Raw genomic sequence first — 20,181 nt, 5'->3', positions numbered from 1 at the left:
AGCATTTCTCATATTATATGTAGATGACATACTTTTGATGGGAAATGATATAGAACTCTTGGACAGCATCAAGGCCTACTTGAATAAAAGTTTTTCAATGAAGGACCTTGGAGAAGCTGCTTATATATTAGGCATCAAAATCTATAGAGATAGATCGAGACGCCTCATAGGTCTTTCACAAAGCACATACCTTGATAAGATATTGAAGAAGTTCAATATGGATCAGTCTAAGAAGGGGTTCTTGCCTGTGTTGCAAGGTATGAAATTGAGCTCAGCTCAATGTCCGACCACGGCAGAAGAAATAGAAGAGATGAGTGTCATCCCCTATGCCTCAGCCATAGGTTCTATTATGTATGCCATGCTGTGTACCAGACCTGATGTAAACCTTGCCGTAAGTTTGGTAGGAAGGTACCAAAGTAATCCCGGCAAGGAACACTGGACAGCGGTCAAGAATATCCGGAGGTACCTGAAAAGGACTAAGGAAATGTTTCTTGTTTATGGAGGTGACGAAGAGCTCGTCGTAAAGGGTTACGTCGACGCTAGCTTCAACACAGATCTGGATGACTCTAAGTCACAAACCGGATACATGTATATTTTGAATGGTGGGGCAGTAAGCTGGTGCAGTTGCAAGCAGAGCGTCGTGGCGGGATCTACCTGTGAAGCGGAGTACATGGCAGCCTCAGAGGCAGCACATGAAGCAATATGGGTGAAGGAGTTCATCACCGACCTAGGAGTCATACCCAATGCGTCGGGGCCAATCAAACTCTTTTGTGACAACACTGGAGCCATCGCTCTTGCCAAGGAGCCCAGGTTTCACAAGAAGACAAGGCACATCAAGCGTCGCTTCAACTCCATTCGTGAAAATGTTCAAGATGGAGACATAGAAATTTGTAAAGTGCACACGGACCTGAATGTAGCAGATCCGTTGACTAAACCTCTCCCTAGAGCAAAACATGATCAACACCAGAATTCCATGGGTGTTCGATTCATCACAATGTAACTAGATTATTGACTCTAGTGCAAGTGGGAGACTGTTGGAAATATGCCCTAGAGGCAATAATAAAAGCATTATTATTATATTTCCTTGTTCATGATAATTGTCTTTATTCATGCTATAATTGTGTTATCCGGAAATCGTAATACATGTGTGAATAATAGACACCAACATGTCCCTAGTAAGCCTCTAGTTGACTAGCTCGTTGATCAACAGATAGTCATGGTTTCCTGACTATGGACATTGGATGTCATTGATAACGAGATCACATCATTAGGAGAATGATGTGATGGACAAGACCCAATCCTAAACATAGCACAAGATCGTATAGTTCGTTTGCTAGAGTTTTCCAATGTCAAAGTATCTTTTCCTTAGACCATGAGATCGTGTAACTCCCGGATACCGTAGGAGTGCTTTGGGTATACCAAACGTCACAACGTAACTGGGTGACTATAAAGGTATACTACGGGTATCTCCGAAAGTGTCTGTTGGGTTGACATGGATCAAGACTGGGATTTGTCACTCCGTGTGACGGAGAGGTATCGCTGGGCCCACTCGGTAATGCATCATCAGAATGAGCTCAAAGTGACCGAGTGTCTGGTCACGGGATCATGCATTACGGTACGAGTAAAGTGACTTGCCGGTAACGAGATTGAACGAGGTATTGGGATACCGACGATCGAATCTCGGGCAAGTAACATATCGATAGACAAAGGGAATTGCGTACGGGGTTGATTGAATCCTCGACATCGTGGTTCATCCGATGAAATCATCGTGGAGCATGTGGGAGCCAACATGGGTATCCAGATCCCGCTGTTGGTTATTGACCGGAGAGTCGTCTCGGTCATGTCTGCTTGTCTCCCGAATCCGTAGGGTCTACACACTTAAGGTTCGGGTGACGCTAGGGTTGTGAAGATATGTATATGCAGAAACCCGAATGTTGTTCGGAGTCCCGGATGAGATCCCGGACGTCACGAGGAGTTCCGGAATGGTCCGGAGGTAAAGAATTATATATAGGAAGTGCTGTTTCGGGCATCGGAACAAGTTTCGGGGTTATCGGTATTGTACCAGGACCACCGGAGGGGTCCCGTGGGCCCACCGGGTGGGGCCACCTGTCCCGGGGGGCCTCATGGGCTGTAGGGGTGCGCCTTGGCCTACATGGGCCAAGGGAACCAGCCCTACTAGGCCCATGCGCCTAGGGTTTCCACCAAGGAGGAGTCCAAGTGGTGGAAGGCACCCCGAGGTGCCTTGGGGGGGAGGGAAACCCTCCCCTGGCCGCCGCACCTAGGAGATCAGATCTCCTAGGCTGCGCACCAACCCCCCTGGCACCCCTATATATAGTGGGGGGGAGAGGAGGGATTTCACACCAGCCCCTGGCGCCTCCCTCTCTCCCTGTTACGTCTCTCCCTCGTAGTCTTGGCGAAGCCCTGCTTCTGTGACGCCCTGCATCCACCACCACGCCGTCGTGCTGCTGGATCTTCATCAACCTCTCCTCCCCCCTTGCTGGATCAAGAAGGAGGAGACGTCTCCCGTCCCGTACGTGTGTTGAACGCGGAGGTGCCGTCCGTTCGGCGCTGGTCATCGGTGATTTGGATCACGTCGAGTACGACTACATCATCACCGTTTTTTTTGAACGCTTCCGTGCGCCATCTACAAAGGTATGTAGATGCATTAGATGACTCGTTGCTAGATGAACTCCTAGATGATCTTGGTGAAACGAGTAGGAAATTTTTTGTTTTCTGCAACGTTCCCCAACATCTTACTCAACTTCACACCTTGTAACACAGGCAAGAACCCTTTCTTTGCTTGATCCATTTTGAACTTCTTCAAAACTTTGTCAAGGTATGTGCTTTGTGAAAGTCCAATTAAGCGTCTTGATCTATCTCTATAGATCTTGATGCCCAATATATAAGCAGCTTCACCGAGGTCTTTCATTGAAAAACTCTTATTCAAGTATCCCTTTATGCTATCCAGAAATTCTATATCATTTCCAATCAGCAATATGTCATCCACATATAATATCAGAAATGCTACAGAGCTCCCACTCACTTTCTTGTAAATACAGGCTTTTCCAAAAGTCTGTATAAAACCAAATGCTTTGATCACACTATCAAAGCGTTTATTCCAACTCCGAGAGGCTTGCACCAGTCCATAAATGGATCACTGGAGCTTGCACACTTTGTTAGTTCCCTTTGGATTGATAAAACCTTGAGGTTGCATCATATACAACTCTTCTTCCAGAAATCCATTCAGGAATGCAGTTTTTACATCCATTTGCCAAATTTCATAATCATAAAATGCGGCAATTGCTAACATGATTCGGACGGACTTAAGCATCGCTACAGGTGAGAAGGTCTCATCGTAGTCAACTCCTTGAACTTGTCAAAAACCTTTTGCAACAAGTCGAGCTTTGTAGACAGTAACATTACCGTCAGCATCTGTCTTCTTCTTGAAGATCCATTTATTCTCACTACAAGAAATATGTCAACTTGTGACCACCACTATTGGTCACTAAATGGTTACAAATTTCCATTTGTGACCTTTTTGTGACCAGAAACATAAGGTCAAAAGCTGGCCGTCATAAACTGACTATAGAGACCTTTCTTCTGGAATGGTCGAAGACGTTTATGACCAAAATACGTCTACTGTGGCGTTTTGGTCACTAGCAACCTCCCCAGGCCACGTAGGCATCCAGCGTGGCAATCTGACGTGGCACAAGAATCAGCCGGTCCAATTCGGTGTTTTACATGGGCCTAGCCCAACAATTCAGCCTTTTTAATATATTTTTTCTTGTTAATTTTCGCTAGCTACATGGGCTTGGGCCATTAATTCAGCCTTTTTTTCTAAGATGCAGCCTTTTATAGTCTACTGGTTCTTTATTTTCGTCCTTTTTTTTGCCACTGGTCCCACCAATCAGATTGGTCCCACTTGTCATGCCTATCACAAAATTGATCCCACGCATCAAAAATTTCAAAATCTGTCAAACAACCATTATAACTTGTCAGGTTTCCATTTGACGGGTATTCAAATCACATACACAATCATTATTTCAAACAATCCAAATAGCAAATGAAATTCGTCCAAAACAACACGACATTAGTCTATTACAAATGTTACAGTATACTACAGCCCGGATAAGCCTACTACTGCCTACATTTACAACACATAATATGCTAGTCTTTGTTGATATGCTTCAGAGCTTCGAACTTGGATTCGCACTTCACCTGTGCAAAAAACAAGAATGAACATATAAGAATAAGAATGTGTACAGAACATCAAACAGTAGCCAATGAGGGATCCAATAACTTATAAGCAAGAATTGACAGCAAATGAGATGTACATAAATAGTATGACTAACACTAACTAGTATGCGTTCATGGAGTGCCTAAAATGTTCTCACTAGCTAGGATTTTTTTAGTATGCAATATACTGACATGTGCAAATCTCTAAATTGATCATAGAAATGAAAACTGTAGGTGCGCTGCAGGCCAGATCATCATATTTGAGCATTAATATTTCTGTATTACTACACAACAACTACAACACTAGGAGTACATAGCAACTAGTAGCAGAACTAGAAGAAATAACCAAATGAAAACTGTAGGTGCGCTGCAGGCCAGATCATCATATTTGAGCATTAATATTTCTGTATTACTACACAACAACTACAACACTAGGAGTACATAGCAACTAGTAGCAGAACTAGAAGAAATAACCAAATTGAGTCCACACCAATATCATCAGGAACATGAGTATAACAAGCATCTTGCCTTACTGGGATACAGTGACACAACAAAATTACTAGGATACAATAACACATACACATTGTTGATTTAACACGTTCAGAAACAATCTAGTGTGTATATTGTATTCTGCAAGGCTTGATTTAACACAATGAGGAACATTATTGATTTAAAACATGTCCCAAGAATGTACTACTCCTGCAAATATCAGAAGAGCATAAGCACACACTACATCTACTCCCCATACAATCACTTGCCAAACTCACAAGAGCATAAGCAAAAGACCAATGCATATTACCCAAGTTTCTTCAGTACTCGAGCATCACAAGGAAAAAGAGCAGTGCATCACTAGTGACTAAGTACAAACTAGTCAGATCTAGATGATATCAAACCGAATCAAATCAGCCACATCAAAGAAAGGAGAAAGTGATACAGCTAAAGAAAAAGATGGATGGAGGCAAGATAGAGAAGCAGCAGCCAACCTCATACTGCTCGGTCCACAGGCTGGTCCCGGTGGCCTGTTGGTAGCGGTCGAAGATCCCCTTGATGCTGCAAGTAGCACATGAAGAAGAAGAACAAAACGAAGCCGCCTTATAGAGGTAATCAAGCAAGCAAACGGAAGCAACAGTGTAGTACAGAATGTATCACTATAGAAGGGGCATAATTTTTGTACTAGTTAAAATTGAACATGGTTTGTACTTCTCACATAAATCTTTACTCTTGTAAATTCAAAGCTATGTTTGATCCCAGATGACATGAGCTGATGATTATAATGTATGACACCCTACTGAAGCAACAAACAACTCCTGACTTATTACTACAAAGAAAATAGTTCTTCCCAAGCCTCCATTTTAACAATGTATGAGTCCTGACATACGCGACCACATTTAGTACATAATGTGCGTGTTTTTGGCCTTGAGCATCTACCAAGTAAAATTACTACCCACAAGCAGCCTTCAAGTTCAGTCTTAGACAAGCCAAAGATTACAATATAAGTGCCAGACCCAATTGTAGCGAGCCATACCGCGTAATACGCCTTCTTGATCTCACCCTGGCCGGCGTCCTTCTTCACGCCGAGCATGTCGTAATAGTCCCTCACCACCATGGGCCTGGTCCCTGCACGCAGCCACAGACCTCAGGGCAAGCTCACCAAACCGGGAACAAATGAGAACCACAAGGATTAAGGTACACATGGCATTTTCCCAGTCTACAGTCACTAAATAAATGAAAGGAGTATGACAGAAATACAGTAAAATAGTCCAGTTAACTTGTCGATTAAGAGACTAATGAAACTGGTCACTCTAAGCATACTAGAGCTTCAAACCTCAAGCTAAATAGAGTAATACTAGTGCATACAAAACCTCAAGCTAAACAAAATGTGCAGTACCTAGGAAGTAATCATCATATTTTCACAAAAACAACATGCAATGCAGAAATATATACTCATACAAGAAGATCACTGCCTGCAGTTTTATTTAGATGACATACACTACAAAAATCTTAAGAGAAAATAACTGCACCGAGCAATTTACTTCATGATTAAGCAAGCAAGTCGACATGGCATCAAACCGAACACAAGCATAAAAGATCTATCAATCTGCATCATCAGTAGAGCTACACTATAGCAGGGCATTTCAGCATTATTTAACCCTTCAAATATTTTGTCAGAGTACATGCCACGAGTCTACACTCTATAGTAAATACAGCTATAGAACAAATATGGGGTACCAACCGTTCAAAAGGACAACAAAACCGCATCTAAACAGCAGGGTTCCAAAAATCACAATACAAAATTGTGCATCTCACAGCTAACTCACACATATTTAATCTCAATAAAACTGGACTAACTACCCAATAATCATCCTCTTTAGCTCCAGTATTTTCAAACTGACCAATTTAGCTCCAATAACTAACAAGAGGTACAATCTTGGCTCAATTTAGCTCCATATTTTCTCCAGTGGGACAGGCACAATTTGCAGAGTGTGCTCAAACAAGAGGTAGTTATTCATCTCATCAGCTACAATCTTGGCCACCTGATATACCAAGAACTAACGGTTGGTACTGCAACTCTCTCGGACGAGTACTAACTAGAAAGAGCACCATGGGGACGGGGAGGGTTGGATGGAAATCTCACCAGGATGAGGTCGAAGATGAACCAGGAGGTGCCGAAGAGGAACACATACAGGGACAGCAGGAACGGCATGAACTCTAGCCCTCTTCGACCAACCTCTGCACAAGCACAACCACACGCATGGCTCATGACTCAGTAGTCAGCGCGTACACCAAACCATTGACTGTGGATTTCAGACATGTGTGTGTGTGTACCGTGAAGACGGTGATCCGTGAAGCTGATCGAGACGTCGACGCAGGGCACGGCGATGGCGCCAAGCCGTGATGCCGCCGCCGAGGACAACGAGGGAGAGGACCAGGACCCCCACTCGCAGTCGGTGGTGGCAACCATGTCCACGACGGCCTCCGTCTCGGGCCACGGGATGACCATGCCGTCCCGGACAGTGACCACCAGGTCCTTCCAGTGCTTGTTCCCGAGCGGCGTGCTGGACGGGGAAGGGGCGGAGGTGTCAGCGAGGACCCAGCGGAGATGGCGGTGGAGGTGCGGCGCCGAGGGTGGGACGAGCGCGGCGGCCCTGCGGCGGAGGGCGCCGACTGAGGCCTCCGGGACAGGCGGAGGAAGAGCGGCGGACGTCCTCCGGGAGGCGACGAGGAGCGGGTGGTGGCGCGCGGGCGCGGGCGGCGGGGTCGGATCTGAATCGGGAGGGATGGGATCGGCGGGGTGGCGGCGCCGATGTGGGAGACGAGGGTAGGTATGGGGGAGAGGGAGCGCTAGGGTTCGTGGGGTGAGAGGATGAGGGAGTTTTCTCTTTTCTTTTTTTGAGACAAAGATGGGGAGGGGGTGAGGGAGAAAGGGCTGCCGTCAGATCCGAGAGCATCCGACGGTGTTTGAGCACGATCCGTGTGACATGTCCATGGACCAATCAGAACCCAGTAGACGTTATGACCTTCTAAATTGGTCGTAATCGACTAAAAATAAGGTGTTGGGCCATATTTTTTCAAAAAAAGGTGTTGAATCATATAAACAATTTTATGATATGAGAAATTCAAAAAGAAACATTTTCATTGTGTCACCAAATGTGACATAGTTTTTATGAAAACTAACAAACTTGGAATTGGAATAAGACAAATATCTTTTAAAAATTGTTATGAGAAATGAGTTTTTAGGGGGGGAATCATTTTCTATTTTCGGAGTGCAAAAAAATGTTTACAGCACCACTCCATTTTCCAAAACTATAAGACAACATTTTATGTACAGTTGACCAAATCTTTAGATGTAAAATGCTTTCGATCCACCTCTCATCAAAAAGACAAATTGTGTTTCAAAAAAGCATGTACCTCGACATTCTTTTGTTTTTCTTCTACTTTTTCACATGAAAAATTCAAAGAAATGATCTTATATTGAGCACAATGGTGCATCTTGGAATGGCAAACAATGTTACCTAAGAATGTTTTCATTTTCTTTGCACGGAAAATTTATTTTTCATTTTTCAAGTGCCCGAAAAGAGGCTTTTTTGTGAAGGACCTGCCAAATATTTGTTGCAAAATTGGACCAAATCATTTTCTAAAATACTAGGCCATATTTAATGCACAATTGACCAAATGGTTGGGTGTAAAAAGTTTTGATCCACCTCTCATGAAAAAGACAAATGTTCGCCGATTCAGCTGGAAGCGGGTCAAATTTGAACTGTAGCTGCCTTGTAGTTTGCTCTTTATTTTTTTCAAAAATAATTTCTAGGTATATAAGTATCTATTTAATCAGAGAAACATCACAAGGTTTCCAAGATTCAACCACTAGCTAGGAACGGTCATTCCCGCCGGTTTGACCGCATTTTGAAACGGGCATAAAAAATTCAAAAAAATTCAAAAAATTCTGAAACCTTCGCATTGTGTCATTATATGTGGCCAAGTTCCCAGTAAAAGTAATAAACTTGTAATACGGCAATTATTTTAAAAAAGTGTTCTCTGAAACGAGGTATCACGTGTGGAGATCAATGGCTTTCAAGCCAAATGATCAATCTTATGGCCACATTCATGGCATAGTTTGTTCAAATGATCTCATATTGTGCACAATGGTGCATCTTGGAATTCCAAAAAATGTTGCCTAAGGGAATTCTCATTTTCTTTGGACGAAAAAACCATTTTCCATTTTTTGAGTGCCCCAAAGGAGGTTTTTTTGTGAAGAACCTACCATATATTTGTTGCAAAATTGGACCAAATCAATTTTCTAAAATACTAGGACATATTTAATGCACAATTGACCAAATTGGTGGGTGTAAAAAGTTTTGATCCACCTCTCGTGAAAAAGACAAATTCCCGTCGATTCAGTTGGAAGCGGGTCAAATTTGAACTGTAGCGGGTCAAATTTGTAAAAAATGGACCAAATCGATTTTATAAAATACTAGGACATGTTTAATGCACAATTGACACAATGGTTGGGTGTAAAAAGCCTTGATTCACCTCTGGTGAAAAAGACAAATTTCCGCCGATTCAGTTGGAAGCGGGTCAAATTTGAACTGTAGCTGCCTCGTAGTTTGCTCTTTATTTTTTCCGAAAATCATTTCTAGGTACATAAGTATCTATTTAATCATAGAAACACCAAAAAAATTCCAGGATTCAACCACTAGCTAGGAACGGTCAAGCCCGCCGTTTTGACCGCATTTTGAAACGGGCATAAAAAATTCAAAAAAATCAAAAAATTGGAAAACCTTCGCATTGCATCATTATATGTGACCAAGTTACCAGGAAAAATAATAAACTTGTAATACGGCAATTATTTTAAAAAAGTGTTCTCGGAAACAAGCTATCTAGTGTGAAGATTCATGGCTTTCAAGCCAAATGATCAATCTTATGGCCACATTCATGGCATAGTATGTTCAAATGATCTCATATTGTGCACAATGGTGCATCTTGGAATTCTAAACAATGTTGCCTAAGGTAGTTTTCATTTTCTTTGCACGGAAAATACATTTTCCATTTTCCGAGTGCCTGAAATGAGTTTTTTTGTGAAGGACCTACCATATATTTGTTGCAAAATTGGACCAACTCGATTTTCTAAAATACTAGAACATATTTAATGCACAATTGACAAAATGGTTGGGTGTAAAAAGTTTTGATCCTCCTCTCATGAAAAAGACAAATTTCCGTCGATTCAGCAGGAAGCGGGTCAAATTTGAACTGCAGCTGCCTCATAGTTTGCTATTTATTTTTTCCAAAAATCATTTCTAGTTACATAAGTACCTATTTAATCATAGAAACACCAAAAAAATCCCAAGATTCAACCACTAGCTAGGAACGGTCATTCTCGCTGTTTTGACCGCATTTTGAAACGGGCATAAAAAATTCAAAAAAAATCAAAAAATTGGGAAACCTTCGCATTGTGTCATTATTTGTGGCCAAGTTCCCAGGGAAAATGACAAACTTGTAATATGGCAATTATTTTAAAAAAGTGTTTTCAGAAACGAGCTATCACGTGTGGAGATCAATGGCTTTCAAGCCAGATGATCAATCTTATGGCCACATTCATGGCATAGTTTGTTCAAATGATCTCATATTGTGCACAAGGGTGCATATTGGAATGGCAAACAATGTTGCCTAAGGAAGTTTTCATTTTCGTTGGACGAAAAAACCATTTTCCATTTTTCGAGTGCCCGAAAGGAGGTTTTTTTGTGAAGGAACTACCAAATAATTGTTGCAAAATTGGACCAAATCATTTTTATAAAATACTAGGCCATATTTAATGCACAATTGACAAAATGGTTGGGTGTAAATTTTTTTGATCCACCTCTCGTGAAAAAGACAAATTTCCGCCGATTCAGTTGGAAGCGGGTCAAATTTGAACTGCAGCTGCTTCATAGTTTGCTATTTATTTTTTCCAAAAATCATTTATAGTTATATAAGGACATATTTAATCATAAATACATGGTTTGGTGGCGATACGTCGAGGTTTGGGCGGTGGCCGAGGGCCCCAACTCTAGAGCGCGTAAACTCGCATGCCCGTCGCGTGGTCACCGCGTGACCGTAATGTTGCCATGTGTTCTGGGCGGCCTAGGCATGTCTAGTGGGTTGGGCACTCCCCAGGTTGGTGCTAGGAAGAAAATTACAACATAAGATTCTCACGAGGAGACCGATCGATGCTCAAACATGAATTAGCAGCCAAGTGTTTGATTAGTAGTACGGGAAATGCACATGGCCAATGGGCGTGAGTTTTGGCTGAGGATGATCATCTACTAAGGAGAATGTCTTCACAAATTTTTAGCTCAAAAATAGGATCCTAGGTGGTACTTGCTTTGAAAAGTACCACGCTGGACAAAAATATGAATGTTGAAGCTGGGCTCAAAATAATGAATGGAGTGAGCTGAAATTTTGTGGAGGATGGTTATTTGGGCATATGAAAGCATTGTAGAAAATTGATACCATTTGGACATGCCAAAGTAGTACTTCCTTCACAATGCTCTTCTATGGACAAAAACTTGGGAAAACTAGTGAGAGAGATTGGATGAATGAAATGAGCTCAAAATTGGTGTAGGTAAGTTACTTAGGTATGGTCATGCGCTGGTAAATTTTCAGATCATTTGGGTAAGACTAGCTAGTACTTACTTCACAAAGCTTCTCTCGAGGTAAAAACTTTGGAAATTTCCCGAGAAAGATTTACTAGGAAAATTGAGCTGAATATTATTATGTGGTAATGATTTGGGTATGGAAGAGTGCCCGAAAAGTTTGAGGGTAATAGGAGGGGTCTATATAACACTTGCTTTGCAACGTGCCAATTTGGCCATAAAATATAAATTGAACCTGGGCTCACATAGATGATTTGACTTAGCTGCAATTTGGAGGAGGGTGATAATTTGGGCATATGAAGGAACTTTATAAATTTCATGTCATTTAGAGATATAAAAAAGGTACTTCCTTCACAATGCTTCTAGGTGGACAAAAACTTTGGAAATTTGCCGAGGAAGATTTGCTTGGCAAATGGAGCTGAATTTTGTCATGCGGTAATGATTTGGATAGGAAAGAGTGCCCAAAAATTCCAAGGGCAATCAAGAATATATAAATAGCACTTCCTTCATAAAGTGTTGTTGTGAACAGAATAGGAAAATGAATATTGTTGAATTAGTTTTAAACTAGGCAAGGAAGGATTTTTTACATATTTGATGAAGATATGCCCCAAAGAATTTATGAGATTTTTTTGGGAATTTTGGGAATGATAGAAATATAGGTTGCTTCACAACCTAGGGCAAAAACTGCCACATGGACATGACACATAGGCAAAACTGATGAGATGGCGCCTAGTCATCACAACCCACCTCAATCTACAAGGCTATGACCATCTATATTGGTCATTAACAACTAGAAATAAGGCAGCAGACTAGCACTGTTTGCTTTGTGACCATTTCGTGTAAGGAAATTACGACCTTTCTGACCAAAATGGTCGCAATGGTTTAGGGTTTGGAGCCCCCTGAACAGCTTTTGACCAATTGGTCTAAAATGGTCATAAATTTATGACCAATTCTTCAAGGGTCACTGACAGAAGGTCATAAGTTGACATATTTCTTGTAGTGTCTCGATGGCTTGCTGATCAACGGGCAAGTCAACCAAAGTCCACACTTTGTTCTCATACATGGATCCCATCTCAGATTTCATGGCCTCAAGCCATTTTGTGAAATCTGGGCTCACCATCGCTTCTTCATAGTTCGTAGGTTCGTCATGGTCTAGTAACATAACCTCCAGAAAAGGATTACTGTACCACTCTCGTGCGGATCTTACTCTGCTTGACCTATGAGGTTCAGTAACAACTTGATCTGATGTTCCATGATCATCATCATTAACTTCCTCACTAATTGGTATAGATGTCACAGGAACCGGTTTCTGTGATGAACTACTTTCCAATAAGGGAGCAGGTATGGTTACCTCATCAAGTTCTACTTTCCTCCCACTCACTTCTTTCGAGAGAAACTCCGTCTTTAGAAAGGATCCATTCTTAGCAACGAATGTCTTGCCTTCAGATCTATGATAGAAGGTGTACCCAATAGTCTCCTTTGGGTATCCTATGAAGACACATTTCTCCGATTTGGGTTCGATCTTATCAGGTTGAAGCTTTTTCACATAAGCATCGCAGCCCCAAACTTTAGGAAACGACAACTTTGGTTTCTTGCCAAACCACAGTTCATAAGGCGCCGTCTCAACGGATTTCGATGGTGCCCTATTTAACGTGAATGCGGTCGTCTCTAAAGCATAACCCCAAAATGATAGCGGTAAATCAGTAAGAGACATCATAGATCACACCATATCTAGTAAAGTACGATTACAACGTTCGGACACACCATTATGCTGTGGTGTTCCGGGTGGCGTGAGTTGCGAAACTCTTCCGCATTGTTTCGAATGTAGACAAAACTCGTAACTCAAGTATTCTCCTCCACGATCAGATCGTAGAAACTTTATTTTCTTTTTACGATGATTTTCAACTTCACTCTGAAATTCATTGAACTTTTCAAATGTTTCAGACTTATGTTTCATTAAGTAGATATACCCATATCTGCTTAAATCATCTGTGAAGGTGAGAAAATAACGATACCCGCCGCGAGCCTCAATATTCGTTGGTCCACATACATCAGTATGTATGATCTCCAATAAATCAGTTGCTCGCTCCATGGTTCCGGAGAATGGCGTTTTAGTCATCTTGCCCATGAGGCACGGTTCGCAAGTACCAAGTGACTCATAATCAAGTGGTTCCAAAAGTCCATCAGTATGGAGTTTCTTCATGCGCTTTACACCGATATGACCTAAATGGCAGTGCCACAAATAAGTTGCACTATCATTATCAATTATGCATCTTTTGGCTTCAACATTATGAATATGTGTATCACTACTATCGAGATTCATCAAAAATAGACCACTCTTCAAGGGTGCATGACCATAAAAGATATTACTCATATAAATAGAACAACCATTATTCTCTGATTTAAATGAATAACCGTCTCACATCAAACAAGATCCAGATATAATGTTCATGCTCAACGCTAGCACCAAATAACAATTATTTAGGTCTAATAATAATCCCGAAGGTAGATGTAGAGGTAGCGTGCCGACGGCGATCGCATCGACTTTGGAACCGTTTCCCACGCGCATCGTCACCTCGTCCTTGGCCAGTGTTCGCTTAATCCGTAGTCCCTATTTTGAGTTGCAAATATTAGCAACAGAACCAGTATCAAATACCCAGGTGCTACTGTGAGCTCTGGTAAGGTACACATCGATAACATGTATATCACATATACCTTTGTTCACCTTGCCATCCTTCTTATCCGCCAAATACTTGGGGCAGTTCCGCTTCCACTGACCAGTCTGCTTGCAGTAGAAGCACTCAGTCTCAGGCTTAGGTCCAGACTTGGGTTTCTTCTCTTGAGCAGCAACTTGTTTGCTGTTCTTCTTGAAGTTCCCCTTCTTCTTCCCTTTGCCCTTTTTCTTGAAACTGGTGGTCTTATTGACCATCAACACTTGATGCTCCTTCTTGATTTCTACCTCCGCAACCTTTAGCATTGCGAAGAGCTCGGGAATCGTCTTATCCATCCCTTGCATGTTATAGTTCATCATGAAGCTTTTGTAGCTTGGTGGCAGTGATTGAGGAACTCTGTAAATGACACTATCAATAGGAAGATTAACTCCCAGTTGAGTCAAGTGATTATGATACCCAACCATTTTGAGTATATGCTCACTGACAGAACTATTCTCCTCCATCTTGCAGCTATAGAACTTATTGGAGACTTCATATCTCTCAATCCGGGCATTTGCTTGAAATATTAACTTCAACTCCTGGAACATCTCATATGCTCCATGACGTTCAAAACCTCGTTGAAGTCCCGGTTCTAAGCCGTAAAGCATGGCACACTGAACTATCGAGTAGTCATCAGCTTTGCTCTGCCAAACGTTCTTAATGTTGTAAGCAGGATCTGCAACAGGCTTGGCACCCAGCGGTGCTTCCAGGATGTAATTCTTCTGTGCAACAATGAGGATAATCCTCAAGTTACGGACCCAGTCCATGTAATTGCTACCATCATCTTTCAACTTTGCTTTCTCAAGGAACGCATTAAAATTCAATGGAACAACAGCACGGGCCATCTATCTACAATCAACATAGACAAGCAAGATACTATCAGGTACTAAGTTCATGATAAATTTAAGTTCAATTAATCATATTACTTCAGAACTCCCACTTAGATAGACATCCCTCTAATCCTCTAAGTGATCACGTGATCCATAACAACTAAACCATAACCGATCATCACGTGAAAGGGAGTAGCTTTCAATGGTGAACATCATTGTGTTGATCATATCTACTATATGATTCACGCTCGACCTTTCGGTCTCAGTGTTCCGAGGCCATATCTGCATATGCTAGGCTCGTCAAGTTTAACCTGAGTATTCTGCGTGTGCAAAAACTGGCTTGCACCCGTTGTAGATGGACGTAGAGCTTATCACACCCGATCATCACGTGGTGTCTCAGCACGACGAACTTTGGCAATGGTGCATACAAAGGGAGAACACTTTTATCTTGAAATTTAGTGAGAGATCATCTTATAATGCTGTCGTCAATCAAAGCAAAATAAGATGCATAAAAGATAAACATCACATGGAATCAATATAAGTGATATGATATGGCCATCATCATCTTGTGCTTGTGATCTCCATCTCCGAAGCACCATCATGATCACCATCATCATCGGCGCGACACCTTGATCTTCATCGTAGCATCGTTGTCGTCTCGCCAATCTTATGCTTCCACGACTATTGCTACCGCTTAGTGATAAAGTAAAGCATTACAGGGCGATTGCATTGCATACAATAAAAGCGACAACCATATGTCTCCTGCCAGTTGCCGATAACTCAGTTACAAAACATGATCATCTCATACAATAAAATTCAGTATCATGTCTTGACCATATCACATCACAACATGCCCTGCAAAAACAAGTTAGACGTCCTCTACTTTGTTGTTGCAAGTTTTACGTGGCTGATACGGGCTGAGCAAGAACCGTTCTTACCTACGCATCAAAACCACAACGATAGTTTGTCAAGTTGGTGCTGTTTTAACCTTCGCAAGGACCGGGCGTAGCCACACTCGGTTCAACAAAAGTTGGAGAAACTGACACCCTCCAGCCACCTGTGTGCAAAGCAGGTCGGTAGAACCAGTCTCGCGTAAGCGTACGCGTAATGTCGGTCCGGGCCGCTTCATCCAACAATACCGCCGAACCAAAGTATGACATGCTGGTAAGCAGTATGACTTATATCGCCCACAACTCACTTGTGTTCTACTCGTGCATATGACATCTACGCATAGAACCTGGCTCGGATGCCACTGTTGGGGAACATAGTAATTTCAAAAAAATTCCTACGCACACGCAAGATCATGGTGATGCATAGCAACGAGAGGGGAGAGTGTTGTCCACGTACCCTCGTAGACCGAAAGCGGAAGCGTTAGCACAACGCGGTTGATGTAGTCATACGTCTTCACGATCCAACCGATCAAGTACCGAACACACGGCACCTCCGAGTTCAGCACACGTTCAGCCCGATGACGTCCCTCGAACTCCGATCCAGCCGAGTGTTGAGGGAGGGTTTCATCAGCACGACGGCGTGGTGACGATGATGATGTTCTATCGACACAGGGCTTCGCCTAAGCACCGCTACAGTATTATCGAGGTGGACTATGGTGGAGGGGGGCACCGCACATGGCTAAAAGATCAAATCAATTGTTGTGTCTATGGGGTGCCCCCTGCCCCCGTATATAAAGGAGCAAGGGGGGAGGTGTGGCCGGCCAGGAGGAGGCGTGCCAGGAGGAGTCCTACTCCCACCGGGTGTAGGACTCCCTCCCTTCCTTGTTGGATTAGGAGAAGGGGGAAAGAGGAGAGAGAGAGGAAGGAAAGGGGGGTGCCGCCCCTTCTCCTTGTCCTATTCGGACTAGGGGGGAGGGGCGTGCGGCCCTGCCCTGGCAGCCTCTCCTCTTCTCCACTAAGGCCCACTATGACCCATTAATCCCGCGAGGGGTTCCGGTAACCCCTCGGTACTCCGGTAAAATCCCGATTTCACCCAGATCACTTCCGATATCCAAATATAGGCTTCCAATATATCAATTTTCATGTCACAACCTTATTGCCTCTAGGGCATATTTCCTTCAGTTGGATCTCGATCGTAGTGATACACATATTCATAATATTGAAGCCAAAAGATTCAAAGTTAATAATGATAGTGCAACTTATTTGTGGCACTGCCGTTTTGGTCATATTGGTGTAAAGCACATGAAGAAACTCCATGCTGATGGGCTTTTGGAATCACTTTATTTTGAATCACTTGATGCTTGCGAACCATGCCTCATGGGCAAGATGACTAAGACTCCGTTCTCCGGAACAATGGAGCAAGCAACTGACTTATTGGAAATAATACATACTGATGTATGCGGTCCGATGAGTGTTGAGGCTCGCGGTGGGTATCGTTATTTGATCATGTTTATTGTAATACGGTTATTCATTTAAGTAAGAGAATAAATTGTTGTTCTGTTTACATGAATAAAACCTTATATGGTTACACACCCAATGAAAATGGTTCATTGGATCTCGATCATAGTGATACACATATTCATAATATTGAAACCAAAAGATGCAAAGTTAATAATGATAGTGCAACTTATTTGTGGCACTGCCGTTTAGGTCATATTGGTGTAAAGCGCATGAAGAAACTCCATGCTGATGGGATTTTGGAATCACTTGATTATGAATCACTTGGTGCTTGCGAACCATGCCTTATGGGCAAGATGACTAAAGACTCCGTTCTCCGGAACAATGGAGCGAGCAACAGATTTGTTGGAAATCATACATACTGATGTTTGTGGTCCGATGAATATTAAGGCTCGCGACAAGTATCATTATTTTCTGACCTTCACAGATGATTTAAGCAGATATGGGTATATCTACTTGATGAAACATAAGTATGGAACATTTGAAAAGTTCAAAGAATTTCAGAGTGAAGTGGAAAAACCTCATAACAAGAAAATAAAGTTTCTACGATCTGATCGCGGAGACGAATATTTGAGTTACGAGTTTGGTCTTCAACTAAAACAATGTGGAATTGTTTCACAAATTCATGCCACCTGGAACACCACAATATAATGGTGTGTTCATACTTTATTGGATATAGTGCAATCTATGATGTCTCTTACCGATTTGCCACTATCATTTTGGGGTTATGCATTAGAGACGGCTACATTCACGTTATATAGGGCACCGTCTAATCCATTGAGACGACACCGTATGAACTATGGTTTGGCTAGAAACCTAAGCTGTCGTTTCTTAAAGTTTGGGGTTGTGATGCATATGTGAAAAAGTTTCAGCCTGATAAGCACAAACCTAAATCAGAAAAGTGTGTATTCATAGGATACCCAAAAGAAACTGATGGGTACACCTTCTATCACAGATCCGAAAGGCAATATCTTTGTTGCTAAAGAGTGGATCCTTTCTTGAGAAGAAGTTTCTCTCAAAAGAAGTGAGTGGGAGGAATGTAGAACTTGATAAGGTAATTGTACCTTCTCCCGAATTGGAAAGTAGTCCATCACAGAAATCAGTTCTAGTGATCTCTACACCAATTAATGAGGAAGCTAATGATGATGATCATGAAACTTCAGATCAAGTTACTACCGAACCTCCTAGGACAACCAGAGTATGGTCTGCACCAGAGTGGTATGAAAATCCTTTCTGGAAGTCATGTTACTAGACCATGACGAACCTATGAACTATGAGGAAGCGATGACGAGCCCAGATTCCACGAAATGGCTTGAGGCCATGAAATCTGAGATGAGACCCATGTATGAGAACAAAGTATGGACTTTGATTGACTTGCCCAATGATCGGTGATTCATTAAGAATAAATGGATCTTCAAGAGGAAGGTGGACGATGATAGTTGTGTTGCTATCTAGAAAGCTCGAATTGTCGCAAAATGTTTTTGACAAGTTCAAGGTGTTGACTACGATGAAATTTTCTCACTCGTATCGATGCTTAAGTCCGTCCGAATCATGTTAGCAATTGCCGCATTTTATGATTATGAAATTTGGCAAATGGATGTAAAGACTGCATTCCTGAATGGATTTCTTAAAAGAAGAGTTGTATATGATGCAACCTAAAGGTTTTGTCGACCCTAAAGGTGCTAACAAAGTGAGAAAGCTCCAGCAATCCATCTATGGACTGGTGCAAGCATCTCGGAGTTGGAATATATGCTTTGATAAAGTGATCAAAGCATATGGTTTTATACAGACTTGCGGTGAAGCCTGTATTTACAAGAAAGTGAGTGGGAGCACTACAACATTTGTGATAAGAATGTGTGAATGACATATTGTTGATCGGAAATAATGTAGAATTTTCTGGAAAGCATAAAGGAGTGTTTGAAAAAGGTTTTTCAAAGAAGGTTTTTCAAAGAAAGACCTCGATGAAGTTGCTTACACATTGAGCATCAAGATCTATAGAGATAGATCGAGACACTTGATAAGTTTTTTCAATAAGTACATACCTTGACAAGATTTTGAAGTAGTTCAAAATGGAACAGTCAAAGAAGGAGTTCTTGCCTGTATTGCAAGGTGTAAAGTTGAGTAAAGACTCAAAACCCGACCACGGAAGAAAATAGAAAGAGAATGAAAAGGCATTCCCTATGCATCGGTCATAGGTTCTATAGAGTATGTCATGCTTTGTACCAGACCTATTGTATACCCTACCCTGAGTTTGGCAAAGGAGTACGATAGTGATCTAGGAGTAGATCACTGGACAGTGGTCAAAATTATCCTTAGAGGACTAAGGAAATATTTCTCGATTATGGAGGTGATAAAAGAGTTCGTCGTAAAGAGTTACGTCGATACAAGCTTTTCACACCGATCTAGCTGACTCTAAGTCTCGATCTAGATACATATTGAAAGTGGGAGCAATTAGCTCGAGTAGCTCTGTGCAAAGTATTGTAGACATAAAAAATTTGAAAAATACATACGGCTTTGAATGTGGCAGACCCGTTGACTAAATTTCTCACAAGAAAAACATGATCACTCTTTGGGTGTAAATCACATAGCGATGTGAACTAGATTATTGACTCTAGTAAACCCTTTGGGTGTTAGTCACATGGAGATGTGAACTAATCACATAAATATGTGAACTATTGATGTTAAATCACATGACGATGTGAACTAGATTATTGACTCTAGTGCAAGTAGGAGACTGAAGGAAATATGCCCTAGAGGCAATAATAAAGTTGGTATTTATATTTTTATATATCATGATAAATGTTTATTATTCATGCTAGAATTATATTAACCAGAAACTTAGTACATGTGTGAATACATAGAAAAA

General features: G+C 41.8%; 1 protein-coding gene across 1 annotated transcript; it reads right to left on the bottom strand.

Annotated features, from left to right (window-relative positions):
- Positions 1 to 4,167: 4,167 nt before the first annotated feature.
- LOC123191630 (uncharacterized) lies at positions 4,168 to 10,799 on the bottom strand (the record flags this gene model as incomplete). The annotated part of the gene is given in 8 exon segments (XM_044604292.1): positions 4,168 to 4,218; positions 5,762 to 5,853; positions 6,555 to 6,624; positions 6,708 to 6,770; positions 6,872 to 6,966; positions 7,063 to 7,306; positions 7,308 to 7,500; positions 10,729 to 10,799. Coding segments are annotated over 8 exon segments (879 nt in total), but the record flags the coding sequence as incomplete, so codon positions are not given.
- Between the last annotated feature and the right edge of the window lie 9,382 nt (positions 10,800 to 20,181).

This window comes from Triticum aestivum, chromosome 2A (assembly GCF_018294505.1).
Source record: "Triticum aestivum cultivar Chinese Spring chromosome 2A, IWGSC CS RefSeq v2.1, whole genome shotgun sequence".
NCBI classification, from domain to species: domain Eukaryota; kingdom Viridiplantae; phylum Streptophyta; class Magnoliopsida; order Poales; family Poaceae; genus Triticum; species Triticum aestivum.
The sequence above is the reverse complement of the archived record's forward strand: the minus strand, read 5'-3'. Positions and strand labels throughout refer to the sequence as shown.